This window comes from Pleurotus ostreatus (assembly GCF_014466165.1).
Source record: "Pleurotus ostreatus strain PC9 chromosome Unknown scaffold_8, whole genome shotgun sequence".
NCBI classification, from domain to species: Eukaryota; Fungi; Basidiomycota; class Agaricomycetes; order Agaricales; family Pleurotaceae; genus Pleurotus; species Pleurotus ostreatus.
This window is the reverse complement of record NW_023503163.1, coordinates 2,510,497-2,533,324: the sequence shown is the minus strand read 5'-3', so window position 1 is coordinate 2,533,324 and position 22,828 is coordinate 2,510,497. Positions and strand designations below refer to the sequence as shown.

The 22,828-nt window shown below is 51.9% G+C and overlaps 5 protein-coding genes across 5 annotated transcripts; 1 reads left to right on the top strand and 4 right to left on the bottom strand.

The window, feature by feature from the left end:
- Window positions 1–150: 150 nt before the first annotated feature.
- On the bottom strand, window positions 151–2,138 carry PC9H_011168 (uncharacterized protein; the record flags this gene model as incomplete). The annotated part of the gene is made up of 8 exons (XM_036780653.1): window positions 151–676; window positions 727–900; window positions 955–1,132; window positions 1,225–1,522; window positions 1,570–1,589; window positions 1,642–1,821; window positions 1,872–1,902; window positions 1,953–2,138. 8 exons carry the CDS (start codon window positions 2,136–2,138, stop codon window positions 151–153), a joined length of 1,593 nt encoding a protein of 530 aa, XP_036628036.1.
- A 1,316-nt stretch (window positions 2,139–3,454) lies between these two features.
- Window positions 3,455–4,181, top strand: PC9H_011167 (uncharacterized protein; the record flags this gene model as incomplete). Its single annotated transcript, XM_036780652.1, has 2 exons — window positions 3,455–3,622; window positions 3,675–4,181. 2 exons carry the CDS (start codon window positions 3,455–3,457, stop codon window positions 4,179–4,181), a joined length of 675 nt encoding a protein of 224 aa, XP_036628035.1.
- Window positions 4,182–12,621: 8,440 nt separating this feature from the next.
- On the bottom strand, window positions 12,622–14,189 carry PC9H_011166 (uncharacterized protein; the record flags this gene model as incomplete). Its single annotated transcript, XM_036780651.1, has 2 exons — window positions 12,622–13,950; window positions 13,998–14,189. The coding sequence occupies 2 exons, from the start codon at window positions 14,187–14,189 to the stop codon at window positions 12,622–12,624; spliced, it is 1,521 nt and encodes a 506-aa protein (XP_036628034.1).
- A 1,906-nt stretch (window positions 14,190–16,095) lies between these two features.
- On the bottom strand, window positions 16,096–17,676 carry PC9H_011165 (uncharacterized protein; the record flags this gene model as incomplete). Its single annotated transcript, XM_036780650.1, has 8 exons — window positions 16,096–16,291; window positions 16,339–16,490; window positions 16,539–16,673; window positions 16,726–16,864; window positions 16,911–17,107; window positions 17,173–17,302; window positions 17,359–17,529; window positions 17,576–17,676. The coding sequence occupies 8 exons, from the start codon at window positions 17,674–17,676 to the stop codon at window positions 16,096–16,098; spliced, it is 1,221 nt and encodes a 406-aa protein (XP_036628033.1).
- A 155-nt stretch (window positions 17,677–17,831) lies between these two features.
- PC9H_011164 (uncharacterized protein) lies at window positions 17,832–22,250 on the bottom strand (the record flags this gene model as incomplete). Its single annotated transcript, XM_036780649.1, has 10 exons — window positions 17,832–18,180; window positions 18,230–18,771; window positions 19,132–19,218; window positions 19,266–19,553; window positions 19,603–20,031; window positions 20,083–20,352; window positions 20,448–20,661; window positions 20,715–20,941; window positions 20,997–22,124; window positions 22,176–22,250. 10 exons carry the CDS (start codon window positions 22,248–22,250, stop codon window positions 17,832–17,834), a joined length of 3,609 nt encoding a protein of 1,202 aa, XP_036628032.1.
- Window positions 22,251–22,828: the final 578 nt, after the last annotated feature.

Below are 22,828 nucleotides of genomic sequence, written 5' to 3'. Positions count from 1 at the left end.
GCTGTGGCTCAAAAGCAGAAACGAAGGATAATGTCCGTAAGCATAAAATGACAGGAAGTCCGTAAGTCCAAAAAGACGCTTGTAGAGAGTGTACTATGCAAATGTCGGAAGAACTGGAGTCGGTAGAAGGGCTACATGAAAAGACATCAACTACGTAGAAGGGGGATCGTAGAGACTGGGGTAAACAAATTCTGTTGGATTTCCATCCTCCTTCGACTTCACGGGTTGGTAAGTCGTGGGCATTATTGCCTTCGTCGCCGTGCTTTTTCCGTTTCTGACGATACACATGTACGCGCCGAGACCGCATAGTATCAAAAGTGCAAGCAAGTTTGCAGCGAGGAGACCGATGATCACAGGTGTATACCTGTTGAGTAGTCGTGTTGTCGTCGTATCATCCGCATCGCTGTCGTTGGAAGATGCCAACAGGCCCGATACTGGCGGTTTCTCATCGTCAGCTGGGATTTTCGAGTCATTACTAGCGTTTGCTTTGGTGCTGTTCTTGGGTGGCAGCGTTGGCGACCTGGCATCTGCTGGAGACACCTCTGTTAGCCCTTCGAGTTGCTTTGCACGGATCGCTGGAAGATCCAGGCTAGCTTGCTCGAGATTCGTGAGGGGTAGAAGCTGCACGAACGGTTGATCGAACTGCCCGGAATCATTACGTTCGCCGTAGTTGAACCTGGAGAAATACATGCCAGAGGTCAGGCCCCAGGAAAGGTAGAAGAATACCCTAGGGTCACGTAGGCGTTCCTCAGAAATGCATCTCCCAAGACTATATCGCTGCCCAATTTCTCTCGCACGGTTACCGACTTTTCGAATGAATTATGGCACAATGCGATTCCAACCCCGTTAAAGCGTAGCGGTCGGACCAGATCTGCGGGATGGATTGGGAAGTCGGCGCCACTAAAGCGGATTCAGTATACACGCGAACGTCATGAACCGAGGTGGTCCACGTACCCGATTTTGAAGGAGATAGAGGGGGTTGCATTGCATGGAAGGAGCCAGGACACACCCGCGGCCTGAAAAGTTGCTATGTCTTCGACGAGCACAGCTCCCGGGATGCTGCTATACATAGCATCCACGACATGTGGTGGCATCTGAGGGAGTGAGAACCCCGTATCGAGTATGGCGGTAGCTTTTGATCAGGCTTCGGCGGTGGGCAGAGAGGAATTTAGAGAAATGGTAGAGTTGCCTACAGTAATGCTGTCGAGAAGTAGTCCGGAGAACTCGGAATCTTCACAGCGTCGGCGACAGATTCAAGGCCATGTACGTATTCACCCAGAGTGAATGCACCTGCTCCATCCGCGGGGGCATTGGGATCGTCGTTCCGTCCCAAGTAAATGGTGAAGAAGCTAGGTAAGCTCGGATATAGTTGGAGAATATTTGGGACCACCGGTGGGGCTCTGAGGATCGAAGAATTACCGAGGCCGAACTGTAGCTGAGCCTCCAGCGACCGAACTCCTGGCCCAAAGGACAGGCCCAAAAGACCTGAGATCCCAAGCCCAGAAAATGGCGTATCGGTCAACTGTGAATTCGTCAATGTGCAGTTCCATCGAGTTTAGGTGGACTGACTTCCGTAGTATGAATGTACGCTATATGGATCGATTCGTATCAAACTGTGGTTAATTATGGACGGTAACGCACCTTGAGATGGAATAGATAGCCCGGCTAGTTCTGCCGTGGCAAAGTAAATGGGACCTGCGATAGATCCTTTGACATATGTAATTGTGCCGTTTACGGTAGTTGTGTTGACGGTTTGTATGTTGTTTTGAGGATCGTACAACCAAGAATCTGCGGAGCCAGTATCGATCAAGACGCTAAGATCTAGCCACAAAGTTTCAAGCCCATTCGTTCGATAAACCGGTGACTCCCACCTTGCCCACCGAAATTCATAACGATTGAGTACTTTTGCCAAATATAAGCATTGCATTAAATCATGAGGAAAAAATGCTAACGGCGATGTCTTTGAAATCGCTGACCCCCAATGCGTGCAGGTATTCGTGGTCTGGGTCATCGTCGGAACGGGGCAGCACTCGGAGATGACGCCGTAGCACCTCTCGCCGAGAAAGGGGAACTTGAAGGCCAAATACAGGGGTCGAGATGAGGGAAAGCAACAGCAATAGCCCGGTGAATTGCAACATATCAGAGGGACAGTTGCCAATACAGCGACCCAACCGTATGCCTGTATAAATACCCCAACACCAAGACCCATGGGCGCTAGGTTGCGCACGCAAAGCTATAGCATTTTGAAAGGAACACCCACTGAAACAAGTTGCGCTTCACGAGCTTGATGATATTTACGGGATGGGCGGCCTCATGGAAGACGGCACTATCAGGCATGCGGTAAAGCCCTACATCAAGCGATAGATTACGGCGACGAAGACTGGCGGCGACGAGTTGCTCAGGCTTATATTGAGGGTCAATATAAATATATCAGCGGGAGATATTCTTACTTACGGTGGAAGGACACTTGTCGATCGCGCCCATATTGTGTAAAGGGTCGTGCATAGCGTTGGGTAGGTCCACTCCGAGCCGATCCTGCGAACGAGAATGAGCGTACAATTGCTTGTCAGCATGCCTGGCTACCACTTGATGTGCGGAGTGGCATGAATATCGAAGCTTCTTGACGCTGGAAGCCTTCTGTATCATACGATGGATTGGCTTCACACTGAAGGCGAAGGAAAATCAGGACCATCACCAGGTCAGCTGTATGTGAGGATAGACGTCATCTGCGATGAATATAGGTCAAAAGACATACCATACTCACGAGGCTGTTCCACCCTCTTGAATGCGTGATCAACTGCTTCCGGCTGAGGCACAGAGCATCAGATTCTGTGAAGCGCCCCGTAAACATCATAACCAGTGGGCATATCAGAATGCTGTACCTCCCTGCGTTACACTGATGGATTCTCTTGTCCAGATTTGCGATTGCAGAGTCCGAGAACGGCAACAATCCCGAAGCCTACTCGCAAAGAGAGTGGTTGACTATGTCTTTGTCCCCAGAGTGTTTATCATGGATATCGATAACCGTTCGCTCTGCAGACGCCCGGAATGAGGTCACGCCGTAGGAGATGTCAGCTTCGCTCTATTGTTAGAGTGTTTCTTCGAGAAACTAGGTTTCACGGTAGTATCTTTTCCCGGCTGCATTTTTCGAATGATGGAAGCTGCATATCGCACTGTCCGTTGAGCAATGGAGCCGAGTGGTCCGTACGAATTGCCTCTTCAGCGATTTGCGCGCGAAGATGAGGTAGGGCATATCAGTATAGCTAACGAGAAGAACAATGTCATCATCAGAAAAATCGCGAAAATGCCTTCCCGCTCCACTGAAGCCCTTCAGAAGCCATGTTTTGCCTTTCCGGCGCTTTTTTGGCTCCCAAAGGCCCCGAAGCTCTGCCAAAAGGCGGACGTATGTGTGATTCACTGATGATTACCCAGGACACCAAACCACCACAGAACCATGAACAGACTCACCTCAGGCATATTCGAAATCTTCCTCGTTCTCCTCACAGCAGCCTCATTCAACCTGGTGATGACTCCACCCCATGCCGCCGTCCCAAAGGATCAGCTTGCGAAGCAGACCCTGACAGATAAGACTGCTAGACAGCAAGCACTCTTGCAGAGGGTAGTGAGCCTTTCCCCGCATATGCAGAACACGTACGCTGATGTTTGAACTCCAGATCTTCGTTGGTGGTGTCTCGTTGTTGCATGTCGCAACATTGGTGGCCTCTTTCGGAAGCACCGAAGGGCATGCCACCCACACCATCCCAAACATGTTCATCGTTGCCACCGCCATCTGCCTGGCATGCGCATCCCTTCGATTCTGGGCGTTCGCAACGCTGGGACAATTCTTTGATTTCCAACTTACAATCCAAGCAGACCACAAGCTCATCACGGAAGGACCTTACTCGTATGTCCGACATCCCAGCTACACTGGGCTGTTCTTGATGTATATTGGGATCGTGATGGAGTTGTTCTCTCCGGGGCATTGGCTAAGGGATTGCGGACTTCAGAGTGAAATAGGGCGAGGGGTGTGTTGCTTATGGGGTTTACAAGCCACTGTCCTGCTTTCTGGGCTCTGGAAACGGTTGGACATGGAGGACGAAATACTCAGGCGTAGGTTTGGGAAGGATTGGTACGAATGGGCTCGCCGGGTACCATCCCGTTTAATACCAGGAATCTACTAGACGTGTACACCACCCTAAATAACAGCGACGCGTTCATATCGTTTGAGCCCCGATACAAGACGATATAGTATACTTAACGTACATTTGGCGAATGAGAAAGACTGCGGACGGTAAGAGTGATGGTAGACAGGTTGGCCCAATCACTAGCCTTTGAGATACGTCGCAGTCTCGAAGTACTATACGACAAAGGCAGCATGAGCTTCGTAGAGAATAGTTTAATAACCTTACGCTTCGTATTTGCGGCAGTGGTCTTCACCGACGCCGCTGACTGTCAGCTAGGCAGCTTCAGTGTACGCACTTTTGCAACTCTGCGAATTCAGATTGTATCCCCGAAGCAGGTGCTGAAACGTCGACTCGTGATGCCGATCGAAATTCGCAAAGAAACTCCAGACGGCCCTCACGGCGGCCAACCTGCGAAAGTCTGGCCTTTACGCAATGAAATTTTCATATAAAGTTCTTCAATATTAGACCACTCACACAATCGTTAGCTTCCTGCAGGCTTCATGCCGTCATCAGGTACCAGAAGAGAGCAGCGACAGCTTTCTGTTTCTTTCAGACGTCGCCGAACCATTGCGAATGCGCCGTGATGCAACTAGTAAAACCTATCTGTCTGCTGGTGAGCTACGAGATTTACGACGGTGAACGTTGTTGAAAACTAGTCAAGCAGTGAATCGTATACATAATACACTCCCAGTGACCGTGTGAGCCACATTGTGAGTGTGTGAATATCCTGAGTTCAGCGCCACGCTTACCAGGGTGTGGCATCAGCAAAAAGAGAAGGACCTGGGGAATGGTGTACTAGGCGTCTCCAACCAGTATAAGGCCCGAAATCCATTGCAAGTGTAAGGGTTGAACCCTTTCGTTCCGTGCAGTCCGACCTCCCCTATCCCCTATCGACCCCTCTCCGACTCTTCGGACACGCTCGCACATGACTCGGACGTCACGAACCCGTACCGGCCACACGTGATAACGGATCAGACAGCTCGGATCAATCTTTCGTATATCTTTTGTTCTCGGACTCTAATACATGGACTATACTAGCACCATTATTTGTTCCTGGTGCCTTTTCGTCTCGGACTTTTCCTTCATCTGACATTTTTCTTAGCTACAAAAGCCTCCTGTACTCGTAGTTAGAAGAATCAGATTTGTTCCCCCCCCACATCGAGTGAGATTCTAAGCCGTCCGAACCTTTCTTCTCATCCGTTGTCAGAGTCTGCCGCTGTCCGAGTCCGAGCCCGAGTCCGATCCGAAGTTGCTTTCTCCTGCCGTCCTTGTCATTCTCCTGCCGTCCTCGTCGTACTATCCGAAGCCAAGTTGTCTATCCGCGTCCGAGCGCGTCCGAAGCCATCCGAAGCCATCTGAAGCCGTCCGAAGCGTCCGAAGTTTCTCACTTGTTTGTTTTCACTCTCGGACTCATCCTTATCACACTTTACTCACGCGGGTGTCGCACGGACTTGTCCTGCCGGAGGCGGACCCTCGCATTTTACTAGACTACACTACTAGTCTACGCGTACATTCACTACTACATTCTGGAGCCCACCGCGAGGGTTTAAAGTTCAAGACACCCCCCCCACCCGTTGCACCGTCACCTAATCATCCTATTCCGTCATTGAATTCGAATCCCCTCCCGATCCTCTGCACGATATCTTTCCGGAAGGTCCGACGCAACGGGCTATCAACTACCTCTTCCGGAAGACATCCGAATATTTTCCGTTCAAAATAGTCCGCTCTTGGGTTCCCGATCCCAACACCGTCATTTGGCAGTTCGCACTTACCGGACGCCCAGAATCCGAGCATCCGAACATCCTATCACGCCCTAATCCTCCATCCCTCCGGCACAGTCTGTTCTATAATCCCGCCGCGGCTTACCACCGACCCACTCCGGAGTCAAACGACACTACGTCCGGAACACCCTCATCGCTCACCGAGTCGTCCGAAAATCTTCCGCCCACTTCTTCACCTTCCCCTATTCCTCCTCCTACAATGGCCACAACTATGCCCGTCCGCGGTCACCATACCGCTCCGAAATTCAACGGAAAGCCCGAAGGACTCCATCGCTTCTTCTCGGAAGTGGAGTACCTCGCTGCCCGTGCTCAGGTCGAAGGCCGGGATCCTCATCCGAGCTACAATCGGATATCTCGACGACTCCTGACTGGGAGATCTGGCGCAGCAGTGGCGATGCCGCCGACGGAGACGACTGGGATGCTTTCAAAACATGTATCGGGAAGCTCTATCCCGGATCGGATAACGAACGACGATGGCGTCCGTCCGGATCTGTCCACTATTGCTGCTCTCCAGTCCCAGACCCCGATGCTCACAAAGGACGATCTCGGAGTCTATCACCGAAAGTTTCTCGTTCCGGCCAACTGGCTTCTCTCCAAAAATAGCGTCTCCACTCAGGACGTCGGACGAGACTATCTCGCAGGATTCGATCCGATCACTCGTCAGAAAATCAAGGACAGATTAGCGATGGTCCACATGCAGCATCATCCGGACGATCCTTACACGATCACGGAGATCTATACGGAAGCGAACTTCATTCTCGGGACGTCGACTCCGGCGACTCTCACAACGTCTTCGACATCTCCAACAGTGAGTCCGACGGCTCCGGTTACGGTCAAAACCGAATCCGCTGACATCCGTGCCCTACAAGCTATGATGCAGCAGTTCATGACCATTCAGCAAACGCATCCGCAGTATCCTCCTCCTCCTCCGCAATATCCGTATAATCCGAACTCATTCTATCCGTATCCCCCGCCTCCGACCGCTCAAGCATACGCTTATCAACCCGTCCCTCCCCAACAAAGCTATCAGTATCCGGCTCAGCCACCCCCATCTTCCCAGAATCAGCAATCACGTCCTCCTCCGCCTCCTGCACCACAAGGGACTGATCCGAGACCTCCCCGGAAGTGTCACTTCTGTCATTCCGTCTACCACACGATGGGCTCGTGTCCAGATGCGGCCCGATACGAACGGAGCGGGTGGATCGGTCGGAACGAAGAAGGCCGATGGATGGTGCTCCCGACCAGAGAGACTATCAATCGTTCCTTCCCCGGAGACTCGTTCAAAGAGCAGATCGACAACTGGATGAGAGCCAACAATAGACCTCAGGATCGCGATGCCCCTCCTCACCCGATCGTCACCCCAGCAGCCACAAGTTCCGGAGTAGCGTCCGCGAATATGGTCGAGGTTAGCACCTACCACTATACGGAGGCCGACGAGTCCGAGTCTCGGGCGTTCATCGAAGAGCTTCCGAGCCCGTTTGATCTGGAGGAAGAAGAGAAAGAGGAGATCTTCTTGCAGGTTCTCATGCAGCGGATGCCCGACGTAGCGAAAAAGTACGCTTCATCTCAGAAGAAGAAGGACGTCCGTTTCTCCGAACCAGTCGAAACGACTCCGAGCGCTCCGGCAAAGGCTCCGTCCGAACCACCCCTTCCTCCTTCGATTCCGGTCCCCTTCCCTTCCACTTCGGCCCGTTCTCAGCTAGCTGAAGCCATCGAGACCGGTCGGACGACGTACCGTCCGAACTATCGGGTCCAGTCGAACATCGAGAATCCAAAGGTGGCCTCGGATGTCCTGGAACGCGCCCTCAACACCACCCTCACCATCACACAACGGGAACTGTTCGCACTCTCGTTTGATGCTCGGAAAGGACTTCGGGATCTTATTTCGTCGAAACGGGTCTCTACGGAGACTAACTACGCGTCCGTCAACATGGCGGCGTGCTACGATGATCCCGAAGACGTCGTGGAAGTTCTGATGTCCGCCACCCGCGATCCGAACAAGGAATGCATTGTCGCGGCTCCGACCCAGTCACTCCGGATCATCCGGCCTATCTTCAACGATCGGTACGAGGTCGAATGCATCCTGGACACCGGATCGCAGATCATCGCCATGCGCCGCGACGTCTTCGACAATCTCGGGCTGCTCATCGACATCGACAAGTTCATCACCATGGAGTCCGCGAACCTATCATCGAACCAGACCATCGGACTCGCCCACAATGTAAAGATGTCTCTCGGACCCGTCGATCTCTACGTCCAAGCTCAGATCGTGAACGATGCGCCTTATGAGGTACTCCTCGGACGCCCCTTCTTTTGTCTCACCTCCGCTGTCACCCGCGACTACCCCGACGGTCGCCAGGACTTGACCATACACGATCCGAACTCGAGCCGTCGTTTCCTCATTCCCACTTTCAAAAGGGTCCACCGCTCCCGAGAGCCTAAGGAGCATTTTTAGATACCGTCGAGGAACCCCTGTGGCGAGACGAGTCTTTTATACCCCCGTCCTATTCCTCTCTTATGATATCGCTACCCGATTCCGCTCCTTCTTCAGTTCCGCTCCGCCGCATTACCTATCCGAAAACACTTTTATATCATATATCCCCTTCCGAGTCCTGACCCTTCACTTCCCCTTCTGTCTGCCTCCCCTTCCATGAACCGAAAAAGTACATATGATGCTCCGCGTGATTCCGGGCTCGACCCGATGGCTCCGGTGTATACTTGTGTCCCTCCGCCCGTACCTAATACTCATTCTTCTTGCGCGTATGACGAATTGCCGGATGAGCGACGGATCTATTCAGGTCTTGTTGATATCATCGAAGATGGCATTACTCGGAGTGCTTCTTATTTTGATATTCCCCTTTCCACCACTACTTCCTACTCTACCTTTACATCCTGGTTTGTCCATAGCGACGCCGACACTCCGCCCGCCTCATCCGAAGTTCCCGCTCCGACCCCGACCACAGAAGTCTTCGCAGCGACTGCCCGGATGCCAACATACGGAAAGAAGCCCTACCGGAAGGTCGCCAATCGCACAGTACCCGTCTCCACTACCCTTCCCGAACAGTATCGGATTGTCCGACGCGAACCTCCCGACATCTTAGCCGACCTTCTCCCGCTTCCTACTCAACCACCCGACTTCACTCCGGGACTCCGGTACACTCAGGAACACGCTGACAAACAGGCCGTCGATCCGGACAACTGGCTTTCTCCCGAGGAAATCAAACTCGCGCACTGGTTCATCCGGACTGACGAGGACGCTTTCGCTTGGGCCGAGGATGAACGAGGCAAGTTCTCTGATGAATGGTTTGACCCTGTAGTGATGCCTACCATTGAGCACGTTCCCTGGGCACTCCGAAACATTCCCATTCCTCCGGGCATCTACGACGAGGTCGTCCGCGTCATCCGAGACAAGATCAAGTCCGGAGTCTACGAGGAGTCCAGTTCTTCTTACCGGTCGCGCTGGTTCTGCGTCCTCAAGAAGGATGGAAAGTCTCTCCGTTTGGTCCACGATCTTCAGCCTCTCAACGCCGCCACTATCAAGGATGCATCTATTCCGCCTCGGGTCGAAACTTATGCCGAAACCTTCGGAGGCCGGTCTTGCTACGGTATCTACGACTTGTTCGTCGGATTCGACCAACGGAAGCTCGCGGAAAGCTCGCGTGATCTCACAACATTCCAAACGCCTCTCGGAGCCAAGCGTCTCACCGTCATTCCTATGGGCTTCACCAACTCCGTCCAGATTCAGCACGGCGACCTCACCTTCATTATGCGAGACGAAATTCCCCACGTCACCGATCCGTACATCGACGATTGCCCTGTCAAGGGTCCGCTTACACGATACGAGCAACCCAACGGATCCTACGAAACCCTACCCGATAATCCGAACATCCGGCGCTTCGTTTATGAACATATTGCAAACATGCATCGGATCGCGCACCGGATGAAGAAGTTCGGCGGAACGTTCTCCGGAGTCAAGCTACGTGTTTGTGTTCAGCGCGCATCTATTGTCGGACACATGTGCACTTACCAGGGTAGAGAACCCGACGATGACAGGGTCCAAAAGATTCGTGATTGGCCTGTGCCCGAGAACGTCACCGACGTCCGGGGTTTCCTGGGTACCATCGGAGTCATGCGTATCTTCATCCGAGACTTTGCGAAACATGCTAAACCACTTGTGCAGTTAACCAAAAAGGACGTTGACTTTGTCATGGGTCCGGACGAACTAGCTGCCATGGAGACCTTGAAGAATCTTGCCATCACCTCCCCCGCTCTCCGAGCTATCGACCACTCATCCGATCGCGAAGTCATACTGGCTGTCGACTCCTCCACCGTAGCCGTCGGATTCATCCTCTCCCAGGTAGGCGCGGACAACAAACGCTATCCGTCCTGTTTCGGCTCAATCACGTGGAACGACCGAGAATCCCGCTACTCCCAATCCAAAATCGAGCTCTACGGACTCTTCCGGGCACTCCAGGCCACGAAGCTTTGGCTCATCGGAGCTCGCAATCTCACCGTTGAAGTCGACGCGAAATATATCAAGGGTATGATCAACAATCCGGACATCGTTCCGAACGCTGCGATGAACCGCTGGATCGCGGCCATTCTTACCTTTTCCTTCAAACTCAAGCACGTTCCCGCTCGGGATCACACTCCGGCCGATGGCCTCTCACGACGAAGAAGAGCCGAAGAAGACCCGGTCCTTGTAGAAGATGTCGAGGGTTGGATAGACGAAGCGTGTGGTTTTACTTTACAGGTTCACTCGGACGGCGACGCCTCTATCTCTCGGGTTGCGCAGAACCGTTTCCGGGGTCATCTCGGGTCCCTCGTCCGCACTTTCATCTATGATGAAGACTCTGCTGGATTCAACGACTCCGACGATTCCGACGACATTCCCCGGACTCCGAAGGCCGCGGGTAAGGACGCCCGAATGTTGGAGATAGAGACCTTCCTCCGGACTAGCAAGGCTCCCGTCGGACTCACTGAACCCGCCATGCGGAACTTTGTTCGACAAGCGCTCAACTTCTTCTACCGCGATGGCAAGCTCTGGCGCAAGGATAACCACGGGAAGCATAAAGTCTACATCCATCCGGGTCGCCGTCTCTACCTGATCCGGGCTGCTCACGACTCTCTCGGACACAAGGGTATCTTCGTCATCCGCACGCGCCTTCTTGAACGATTCTGGTGGCCCTTCCTTGACCAGGACGTCCGCTGGTTTGTCAAGACTTGTCATCAGTGCCAGATCCGCTCCAACTTCAAACTACACATTCCGCCGTCTCCGACGATCCCACTTTCCCTTTTCCGCCGCGTCCACATTGACTGCATGGTGATGCCTGCCGCCAACAAATTCAACAAGATAGTCCACGCTCGGTGTGCTCTTACCTCTTATCCGGAGTGGCGCGCGCTTCGCCGGGAGACCGCGGAGACACTGGGCATGTTTATTTTCCAGGAGATTCTATGCCGCTGGGGCGCCATCGAAGAACTTGTGACGGATAACGGTACCCCGTTTGTGAAGGCAGTCGAATATCTGGCAGAAAAATACGGCATCCGACACATCCGAATCTCGCCGTACAACTCCCAAGCCAACGGACTCGTCGAGCGGAGACACCGGGACGTTCGGGGTTCACTCCTGAAGACTGCGGATGGCAATGAGAAGAAATGGGTTGAAGTCGCACCATCCGTCTTCTGGGCCGAGCGTGTCACCATCTCCAAGACCTCCGGAATGTCTCCTTACTACATGGTACATGGCATCGAGCCCCTCTTTCCGTTCGACCTCCACGAAGCTACCTATCTCGCCCCTCCTCCCGATACCACTCTCACCACTGAACAGCTCATCTCCATGCGCGCCCGACAACTCCAGAAGCGTCCGGACGATATCGAACGTATGCGCGGGAAAGTTATTCGGAGTCGGATCGCCTCCCTTGAGGAATTCGAACGTCGGTTCGCCCGGACGATCAAGGACTTCAACTTTCTTCCCGGACAGCTCGTTCTCGTTCGTGATAAAAAGATAGAAGGAGATCACTCACTCAAGCATCTGCCTCGCTACATGGGACCTATGATTGTCGTCCGACGCACTCATGGCGGATCCTACGTCCTGTCCGAACTCGATGGCTCCGTTTCCAATCTACGTTATGCAGCATTCCGCGTCATTCCGTACTACGCCCGACACCGCCATCTCTTTCCCGTTCCCCAATCTGCCGAACCCGAGGAATCCGGTGACTCCGAAGATCTTCCGGAACCCCAGTCCGCTGCAACCTTCGCCGGACTACAAAATACGACGAACAACCGAGTTTTGACGCCTTCGCGGCAGCCTAACCGTCTAGTACTCTAAAATTTTTTCCACCCACACCAGGGTTCTCCCTGTGTTGTATTCCGGTCTTCGGGCCTGCTCTGTCTCCCGTCTCTCACTTGTTCCGTTCATTTCTCTTTTATCCGATGCTTATGCTCTCTTAAATCAGTTGTCGTACGCGTCATCCGACGACTCCGGTCATCCATTTCCGGTTCCGAAGCTCTCGGACTTGCCGGTCTCACGCTGCGTGTTTTTGTTTCACTTATGCTTACTTACTCATTTTGTGTTGATTCACAAGAAAAACTTTTCCCATTTTTTTACCTAAGTCGGACAAGAAATAGCTCTACGGGCCAAGTGCCCCTTCTCGGTCTTACTCTCCGTCATACTCCGCGTCTTCGTCCCTTCTCCTGTCCTCTTCCCGTTCCTCCGTGTCCGCCGCGTCCGCCCGTTGCGCCTCCTCCAGTTCCCTTCGCAGCATCAGTGCCGCCAGACTCCTTGTTGCCGCGGCCCGGGTGCTCTCCGCGTCCTCCGTGGCCTGCTTGAGAGCCGCGATCCGAGCGTCCATGGATGACATCACCTGGACGATGGTTCGCAGCTCATGGTCTGCGCACGCCTCTGCCAGAATTGGCACGAGGGCACCGCCCGCCGCTGCCCGCGTATTGCGGCGTGTCTCCCTGGCCTCTCCTACCCGACTCCGTGTTCGCGGGATCGCTCCTGCCCGCTGCTTTCCCTTACCGGGCGTTTTGCTGCCCGACGCCGTCTCCTCCGCTGTCTTCGCCTGCTTGGCCCGGGTCTTCGCGTGCGAACACTTTACCTTGGAGCCGGTGCACGACTCGCAAGCGTGGCAGCCGGTGCCGACGCAAGAAAAATGGCCCTGCTGGCAGCGGAGGCACCGCCGGTACCCGGAGAACTCCACTCTCGGGTGCGGGCACGATTCCTTTGAGGCGCCATATCCGCAGCCCCATTCCTCGTTCCGCGGGTTGGTGCTCCGATCTGTTCCGGCAGTCAGTAACGATGAGGCACATGGGCCGATGGGCTTACCCGCCGGGTTGTATTCCCCATACGCCTCGACGTCGTAAGGTGCAGGCGGGGGCGGGGTTCTCTCGTGCGCGTCATCCAAGTTTCCGGCTCGTTTTCGGATACGCTTTGTACGCGGAGTTGTCTCCGCGTCATCGCTCTCGACGGCTTTGCGCTTTCCAGCCCGGATGGCGGCAGCTCGTCGTCGGGTACGCGGCACAGGAGTATCTTCGTCGTCGGCCTCCGACGTGATCTCAATCACCTCCCCGAGATGTTGCGTCTCGCCCGGCTCCGCCGCAGTGCTTCCGCTCCCAGATCCGACGGTTCCCGAGCCGCCGACGAACTTGGATTTCCGGGCGGCCTGGCGTCGCGCCTCAGCCGCGAGCGCGTCCCGCCGTCGTGTGTCACGCACCTCCGCAGTTCTTCGAGCTTCCTCTGCTCGTCGTTCCTCCAATGCCGCTGCCTCCTGTCGCCGTTCGTCTTCCTCCTTCTGACGTTTTGCCTCCGCAGCGTCGCGCTCCTCCTGCGCCTGTCGTTCGTCCTCGGCCTGCCATTCCGCGAGCCGGCCCTGCGCTTCGAGCAGCTGCCCTGTGGCTGTAGCCATCCTTGCCCGAACTTCATCCTCTACACTCCCTTGCAGCCCCCGCGCGACCAAGATCTCCTCAGCGGCCGACAGCCAGTCCTGGTGCCTGTTAGTCCGAAACACGCAGACACTCGCCTAGTACGCACCTGCTGATGCTCCATATCAGCCACGGCCAGCTCCACGTCCTCGCGGTGTTCATCGTCCAGTTCCGGCATCACATCTCCCATCCCGGCGAAGTACTGGACTTCGGTTTCATAGGCGACGACCGCCTCCTTCTTCTTCATTGACCGGAGTTCCTCAGTCGTGTGAGCGGGGACGTGTTGCAGAGGATTCGACATGGCGGACGATGGTAGTGCTGATGGAGGGAGAGAGCAAGAGTAGATGTTGGACTTCGTCGAAATATCAACAATCCGTCATGTGACCGCGCTTCCTTTGGTCTCACGCCACACTTTCGTTCACCCACCCACCTGCCCACTTCGCATTTCTTGCTCGCCGTGTACGTTGCCCCGGAGGGTCAACACATAAAGTCCCCGGGGGATGTAAGGGTTGAACCCTTTCGTTCCGTGCAGTCCGACCTCCCCTATCCCCTATCGACCCCTCTCCGACTCTTCGGACACGCTCGCACATGACTCGGACGTCACGAACCCGTACCGGCCACACGTGATAACGGATCAGACAGCTCGGATCAATCTTTCGTATATCTTTTGTTCTCGGACTCTAATACATGGACTATACTAGCACCATTATTTGTTCCTGGTGCCTTTTCGTCTCGGACTTTTCCTTCATCTGACATTTTTCTTAGCTACAAAAGCCTCCTGTACTCGTAGTTAGAAGAATCAGATTTGTTCCCCCCCCACATCGAGTGAGATTCTAAGCCGTCCGAACCTTTCTTCTCATCCGTTGTCAGAGTCTGCCGCTGTCCGAGTCCGAGCCCGAGTCCGATCCGAAGTTGCTTTCTCCTGCCGTCCTTGTCATTCTCCTGCCGTCCTTGTCGTACTATCCGAAGCCAAGTTGTCTATCCGCGTCCGAGCGCGTCCGAAGCCATCCGAAGCCATCTGAAGCCGTCCGAAGCGTCCGAAGTTTCTCACTTGTTCGTTTTCACTCTCGGACTCATCCTTATCACACTTTACTCACGCGGGTGTCGCACGGACTTGTCCTGCCGGAGGCGGACCCTCGCATTTTACTAGACTACACTACTAGTCTACGCGTACATTCACTACTACACAAGGCAAACCATAATTTTGCGGCGTCGATAAGGTCGGGACCCGGCGATAATGGAAATGGCCAGCCGATAGCAGCTCGACCAGGCTGACGAGACATAACGGGTTGGTTTAACTTATAAATATCATCACATTCGTATAAGTCAACGGTATGGTGCGTATCGCCTATCTGGTGAACCTAAACATGCTCACACACATGGTCACTCCGATCAAGATGTCGTATCCTAGAAGGACCATTCCAGCATGGTAGGCGTCTGATATGGTAGGCTAGGCTCGTCACATAGAGCAGCTTTTTCATACCTATCACTCAGCTCCCAGCCTTCTTCTCATTCAAGAGAGCCACAATGTCACGATGCAAATCATACATCAGCAAAAAGGGAATCGCCTGGTGGGGGTTATATCCAGCCTCGCAAGTCAGTACAAGTACCAATATTCGTTCTTAGACTAATCATCATGATGAACATACAACAACGGCACAACCAGAAGTTGATGAAAATGGCCAGGTACTATCATACCAATCAGACCGATGATAATTGCCACGATGGCGAGCTTCGTACAACCTATCATGCTGATGTGACTCGATGGTCTGGTGGATTCCCGCTGTCTGGTGAGCCTGACCACGGACACCAGCTTCAGGAATCCTTAGCAGACTGACATCATAGGTTAGGGCCATTCCCATCTGGTACGCCTCCCATGACGCAACTGGCCGGACATCACAAACCAGGTCGCTCGCCCTAGAACCTTGCCTGCTAGGATTACCGCCACTTATTAGAACTGTATGCTTGCAGATCAATAAATATCATTCTATCTAATGTTCCGGGCAGGAAGGGTGGCAGTAATCAGTGATACAGCAGTTATAATGCGGGGCAAGGAATACAGCAGTTGTGGTGGAAGGTAAGCAATACAGCAGTCGTAGCGTGGAGCAAGCATGAGTGTTAGTACAGCAATTGCAGAAGGTGTAGGTTCTGGTGAAACGGGGCCAGAGATGCCATGAGAAGACTTTCATGTTTTGTTTGCACGTCGCCTAGGCAGTGGGTCCAGCATTGTTCCTGGTTCTAGAGTCGCCGTCGCTTGCAGTAGCACCATTGCCAGTGTTCCGCTGAGTGTGTCGGCGCTGACATTGGCGTTCAATCTTGGCATCCTCGTCTTCACTATCTGAGTCATCGGAGTCGTCTTCGGGTTCGTCAGATGTACTAGCACCTGTATTCTCAAAAACCTCACTGCAAATATGTCATGGAAGCGGGAACGAAGGGGGTAGGGAGCTCACGTTTGGTACCAGCTAAGCAGAGCTGTCACAGCTTCGTCGCCTTGTTCAAGGCCGGTCTTGAAGTAATTGGTGATCCGATCGTAAAATGCCCCACCGTCAAATTTACCATCCATGTGCCCCCAATCTGTCTGTGAATTGAGAATGAAGCGAGCCTAAAAAAGATAATGTAAGCTTTCAGTACCTTACATACGGTGGCATACCTGGCATGCTGCATAGGCGATAAGGTTGCCATTGATGTTCAATATTCCAAGAATGGCCGCATTGCAGCGACGCGGTAGTGTGACCCGTGAATTTGATTTTGCAGCGCTTGGACCAATGAGGACATGGCGAAGGATCTGGTGACATAAGTAGGGAAAGGGATAGATGGCGAGCTAGTCAAAAACTTACTTTAACAAGAGCCTGATGTTTAAAGAGGCCTGATTCTGGGTCATCTTTATCGTATGCCGAAGCGTTGTAAAGGAAGGCTGGCCAGTCTGTGTGTTGTTGGTATTTCCGTGCTCCCTTTTGGACTTTGAGCATGAACGAACTAGTGCACGGTCAGGGACATGCAGGTAGGCCAAGGAACGACTGACTCTGGGTCCTTGTGGAACTTCTCAAGGTATCGCTGTGCGCAGAGTCGTTCTGCTGTCCATTGGTTGTTCCATCCACGCGCCACTTTTGAGCTCAGTTCACGTGGAACGACTTCTTTTGGATCGACGAGGAAATACTCGAGCTTGTCCCGGAGAGTCGATGAGTCATTGGAGCGGGTCTGGCTACATGTATTGGCAATCTAAATGTCAAAAGTATGTAGGAGCATCTTGAGAGCGACAACAGAGGTAATATGTGGGTACGCACCATGGCTATTATGTCATGCCACTTGTTAAAGTTGTTCTTGCGGTACTCCTCGATGAGCTGGGGAAGCTGGGGCTGTCGCAATACCAGGCTCTTGTATGCTAATTTCAACCGCTCATTTTCCCTTACAACCCTAAGTGACAATGTGAGTGTTTTTGGCGGTGAACGAGTGCGCATATATGAGCTTACTCAAGGGGTAGTGCGGCACCACCTGTAATGATCTCTGGGGTATTCTCGGCGAGTGCTAGGCTAGAGCCTATGACTATGAGCTGGCGTGGGTGCCTATAAGCATCAATGAGTCGTGGTATAGCCTTCCCCAAGGCTTCCGTCACTTGTAAGGCTGTCAGTGCATCATTGTTGCTATCTCCAAAGTGAGCAACTGAAACTGATGAAAAAATAAACTCACGTTATTCGCTCAAGCCGTGTTTTCTTGGTGGTTCTTGGGCCGATGAGTCCAAGGGCCTCATTAATCAAATCATGTGTGCGTTTTGCAGGGGTAGGTGCCATGGTGTGGGGGGAGAGCAAGGGGCGTTGAGCGCTCAACATTGGCGTTAGCTGTTGATGTTTGGTGCTATTTGGCCTAGTCCAAATATGGTTTATGTGGTTCGTTAAAAACTGTATATAGATTTACGAGCTCAATACAAATCATATTCATGACATGTTCACCAATACTCTAGTTGAATCGGCTCCAGTTCCTCACTAGCTGCATCTGATTCCTCGTCTGGGGTATCTGAGTCCTTTGAGTCATCGCCATCTTCGGAATCATCAGATAACCATTCATCCAAATTATCATCATCGTTCTCGGCCTCCTCTTCGTCCAATTCAATATCAGCCTCCTCCTCTTTTAATTCAATATCATCCTCTGTATCCTCCTCAATCACGTCCATAGACCCCTCGTCATCTGAGTCAGACCACGAATCTTCCGGGAGAATTGGCTTTTCCTCAACCGGTAAAGACTGGTGTCCAATGGCTCCACCGATGAATCGCATTGCTGTATCACGATCAGAAAACCTACTAAGTATGAGCTTATGCTTTGAATAGACAAAGAGAGGTGTCTTACATGCCAACGTAATAAAATCGCCACTTTCCTTTGTTTTTTGCTTCTGAGGTATCCGCAACAGCAGACATTTCAAGTGTTGCCGTAGTGCCATAGTGGAAAGCTGGAAGGATATGAACAGCCCGGATGACTTCATTAGGATCTAGAAAGGCAAAGGACATGTCATCGTCAATTGCGACAAATCCAATGCGATGGAGTCGCTTTCGTGGGAATCCAGCCTTGAATGTTGTATCTCGGCCAAACCAACGAACCCACAGAACATCCATGTGCTGGGGTTTCAGTAAACGGGGGTGATGAACCACGACATGAAGGATTTGCACGATACGGCCATACCATAGCGGATGTTGATTGGCCTCGCTGATATCGTCGTCCTCGTGAGATGAGGTAATGAAATCGGAATTTGTATTTGGGTTCAAGGAGTCATGGCAGCGCCGTCCATCGTAGCTAGTGTAGTTGATGTGGAGTACCTTGAGCAGGTAAAGTCGATCATTCTCAATAATGACGTTGAGAAGTTGATTCGTTGGAAATATGTTGTTAGGGCGACACTAGTCAAAGACTAACGTGGCTCCTACAAGAATACTAAAACAAAAGGAATAGACGAAGTAGCTTAGTTGACTTAGTTCTCACTATTACTAGTGGAAATCCCAAGAGAACGAGCTAGCGTTCTAGGGCCTGTTATTGGTACTTAAATACTAAAATACATGCGTAACCCTCATGTACTACTACATGCCTACTGCAGCCGTCTTTCCATGGAACGCGCACCGATTCCATGAGGATGCTTGGTAATGTACTGCGGACATGTGTTATGCGTGAGGATCTTACTAAGGTACCGTAATGTGAATTAGTAATAGGCGCGTCCTGCGCGTTTAGATAAGATATCGAAAAAGATAGTGTTCGGATCAGACCGGACCATAACATATGTACTCGTCGCCTTCATATGCAGCATTGAGAATACGGCCAAGAAGATGGGACTTGAGCTTCGGTAGAAAGTCCTAGCACAAGAGTAAGCATGCGAATACATACAAATACGGGGCTTTACCTTGAATGCAGGGTCATCCTGATTCTTGGTTAGATACTCGCCAATCGTAAGTGATGTCCAACCAGACTGTGATATGTAGTAATGGGCGTTGAGCAATTTCGGCAGAGACTTCTTCTCCAGTTTCTCAGCGGGAGTGGTGCTTGCTGAGTCCGTATCCATAGTATCTAAGCGACGCCTAACTTCTCTCAGTATACGTTGGCGTTGCTCTTGCCTCGCAATTTGCTCTTGATAGTTATTCTTGTTTGTGCGACTGTACAATCGCTTGACACGTCGGTGCTCTAGTTCTCCCTATGGCTATGAGTATTCAGTGTTTACGAAAAAGATATCAGCACCTTACCACTTGTGTAGAGTATGATTCAGAAGTTCCTAACCTGCGGATTGTGTCAACGTAATCCCCGAGAGCGTGCATCTTGTAGGTATTCATGTTGAATATGCGTGGTTTTGCCGCTGATTGAACTGTGTCCTTGGAGGATCTTTCGGTGGCATTGGTCCTGATATCAACAGGGCCTGTCTTTCGACTCCGTCGAGCTCGGGCTTCAGCCTCCTGTGGTAGGTCCTTCACATTGTACGAGGGACAAACAGTATCCGAGAATTTGCGAAGGAGGTTGCCCATGTCTATGGTAGCATCTTGTAGGAGTTGAAGAGTTGAGTCTGTATGAAGACGAAGCTTTGCGAGCGCATGCCATGTTGATAGAGTGAAAAGAAGATCAATTACAACTTTGTCGTGCGGAGCAGGAAGAAGACCTTCGAAAGCAGGAATGGAGCACTGCTGTCATTAGAAAATAATATGGCACGGAGGGATTACTTAAAACCTTACCTGAAGGAGATCTTCATAATCTCGCGCGGCAAGCTTCTTCATGGCAGCAGCATCTGCATGAAATCGGCGGATTACACCTCGCCCAAATGTTGGCACTTTTCGGTACCTCTCATTTAGAGCTGCAACAGAATCTGGGCCTAACGCGTGCAAGATACGAACAAGGTGAATGAAGACAGCCTTCCAAACACCAAGTTCGAACTCATGCAGCAAATCGGGGACAAACATCGCGTAGAAATTGAAGCCGTAAGGTAAAAGAGCAGAGAAAGCATTCTAACATGACCGCAATATGTCAGTAGCTACAACGCTGAAATGAAATAGGCTTACTCGAGTCGGTACTAGTGAATGCTTCTTCAACGGTCCGTGACCTTCGTTCCATTTGGAAGCGACCCGAGGGTGAAGATGTATTTACGGGCTCTTTCAATTTTTGCGCGGATAGTTGTCGAGTCGACGCGAATGTGATTTAATCGCACACGGGCGTTCATGTCACACTTCATGCCCAGTTGTCTGATCTTTTCTTTTTGAATAAGGCATCGGGGGCATGGGCAACCACCTAGATACTTGATCGTCGACAGAAGAACTCTGTAATACTTAGCTCAGACAACATATACAAGTCAGAAGCCTAAATCACTCACTTTTCAGGGTAATCTGCGCCGTAAGTGAAGAATCGAGGGAATAACAGACGCGAAACTCCGTCGAAACACTTGATAACAATACCGTGAACATATGCGTGGATGAATTCTGCTGTTAGCAAAAGACGCCAAACAGCGTGCATCAGCTCTCGTTTGAGGTATGTGAGATATGCCGGTCGAGGTGGATGCCCATGGTGTTTGCAGTACTCATCATTCAGGGAGTCTGGGAGCTGTGTTGATCATCATATTAGTTCGGCACAGTAACGTACAGGTTGCAAGACATACCGAGGGGATGTACGCTTGATGATGACAGTGATTACCGGTCGGCTTCAGGCGAAGATACTTTGAGCAGTTCCCGAAGAATGTGTACAGTGGCCAGAGTGAGGCAGTTCCAAATGTCGCGAGATGAGTGGCGTCGCTCCAGAACATGAACGCAACAACAATGGTCTCAAGATTAGGATCAGTGGGAAGCGCGCGGTGGGCATCCATCATAGACTGCGAAGTATAAATCTCTCCGTATGTCCGTTGATGGCCTGGGGGGACATCTGAGAATGGGTTGCGGGAGGGTATTTCGAGGTCAGGTTCTTGCTTGCTGACAGCTGAAGGAACCCAACATTCCTCGAATGGCGTAAGATGCAGGTTCGAGAATTCAGGCCCTTGGAATGTGTCTCGCATGACAGACAGTAACAGTCGAACAAGAACATCCTTGATCTCGAACGTAGGTGCTTTTGCTTCTGCCTGCTTTACCTTGGGTGCTGGAAGGGAAATCGTGACTGGTTTCTTCTCCCATCCGCTCGTTGCTGGGAAGAGTTTTGACGCAGCATCACCACTGGACAACAACTTCAGCGCATCATCGACTCGATCATGTTCAACAGTTGTGCTGAACCCGTTGAGGTCTGCACTGTTGAAGTCGTTCTTGAGCAATACATTCTTGACAAGTGAGTCTAGTTCATTGTTCGACTTCTGGGTGGACCCGCTATGGAACCAGCAAAGGAGCCGTGCAACGGTTGCACTCAAGAATGGTGACCACGGAGTTTGTCCTTGCTGACCGATAGGTGCATTGGTATCTTGTTTTGGCCTGTCAGGCCTGCCGGTTACATCTGTATTATCGTTCATTTCTGTATCATCGGGGTTATGGGAGGGTGTTCGCGGATAGATCCGGTAAAGACCCATCATATTGGTGGGGGTGCAGACCACTGTTGATTCAGCTGAGGGATCTTCCTTCGTAGGTTCTGGTTCGGGCAATGGACGCTGCTGTATTCTTGGTGGTAGGTCGAGAGCGGCTTCTTGCAGCTTCCACGTTTTCCTCTTGACATGAACAGGTCGGCCACCGGTAGACTCAGCGACTGGTATCTCACCAGAACCATCTAAACAAGCAGCTGCGTTGTCGAGATTGGTAGGTTCTAGCATTTCCTGGCGACAAAAATAGGTTAGATAGCTCTCTATGGTGTTGATTACACGCACGAAGTCATCTATATTGGCTTCATCTTGTGGACCGCCAACAGGTCCAAGGAGTTCAAGCTGAGTGGCCGCTTGCATCTGCAAATACTTGCGCGAACACGCCGTCTCGTGTCTCAGGAGGCCTCGGTGTGTCTTCCATTGAGGATTATCGACGTAGCAATAATTACACCGCATCTGCGAAGTACTTGTGAGCAGGCAAGGAGTGAAATGGGAGGATCGAGCTCACTGAAGATGCGAACTTATGTGGCGCTGTACTACGGCTGAATGAGACAGAGCTTTATACCTGTACCCAAAAACAAGAAGTTTTTCCATCGATATTCTCAACTTGGACTCATATCATTCTATTTTGAGTATATAATCTTGATTGACATGTTCGAAACACTGAGTATACAGAGTATGGATGTCCCATTAGCTCCTGTGCGAACATAGCCAGAAAGGCATTGAGAATGGACACATTTGAGTTGGACAACAAGGGGACTTACCACGTCACAACCTCTTGACTCGGGGTTGAATAAACTCGCAGTAGAGCTAGCAAAACAGTGAGGGTCAAGCTACAACGACGAAATGGGCCTGAATGGGGGGGTTCGTTGGGTTGAAGCCCTGCGGCGTTTGTCGGAAAGAAGTCGTCCATGAGAATACGACCAGTGGCCACGCAG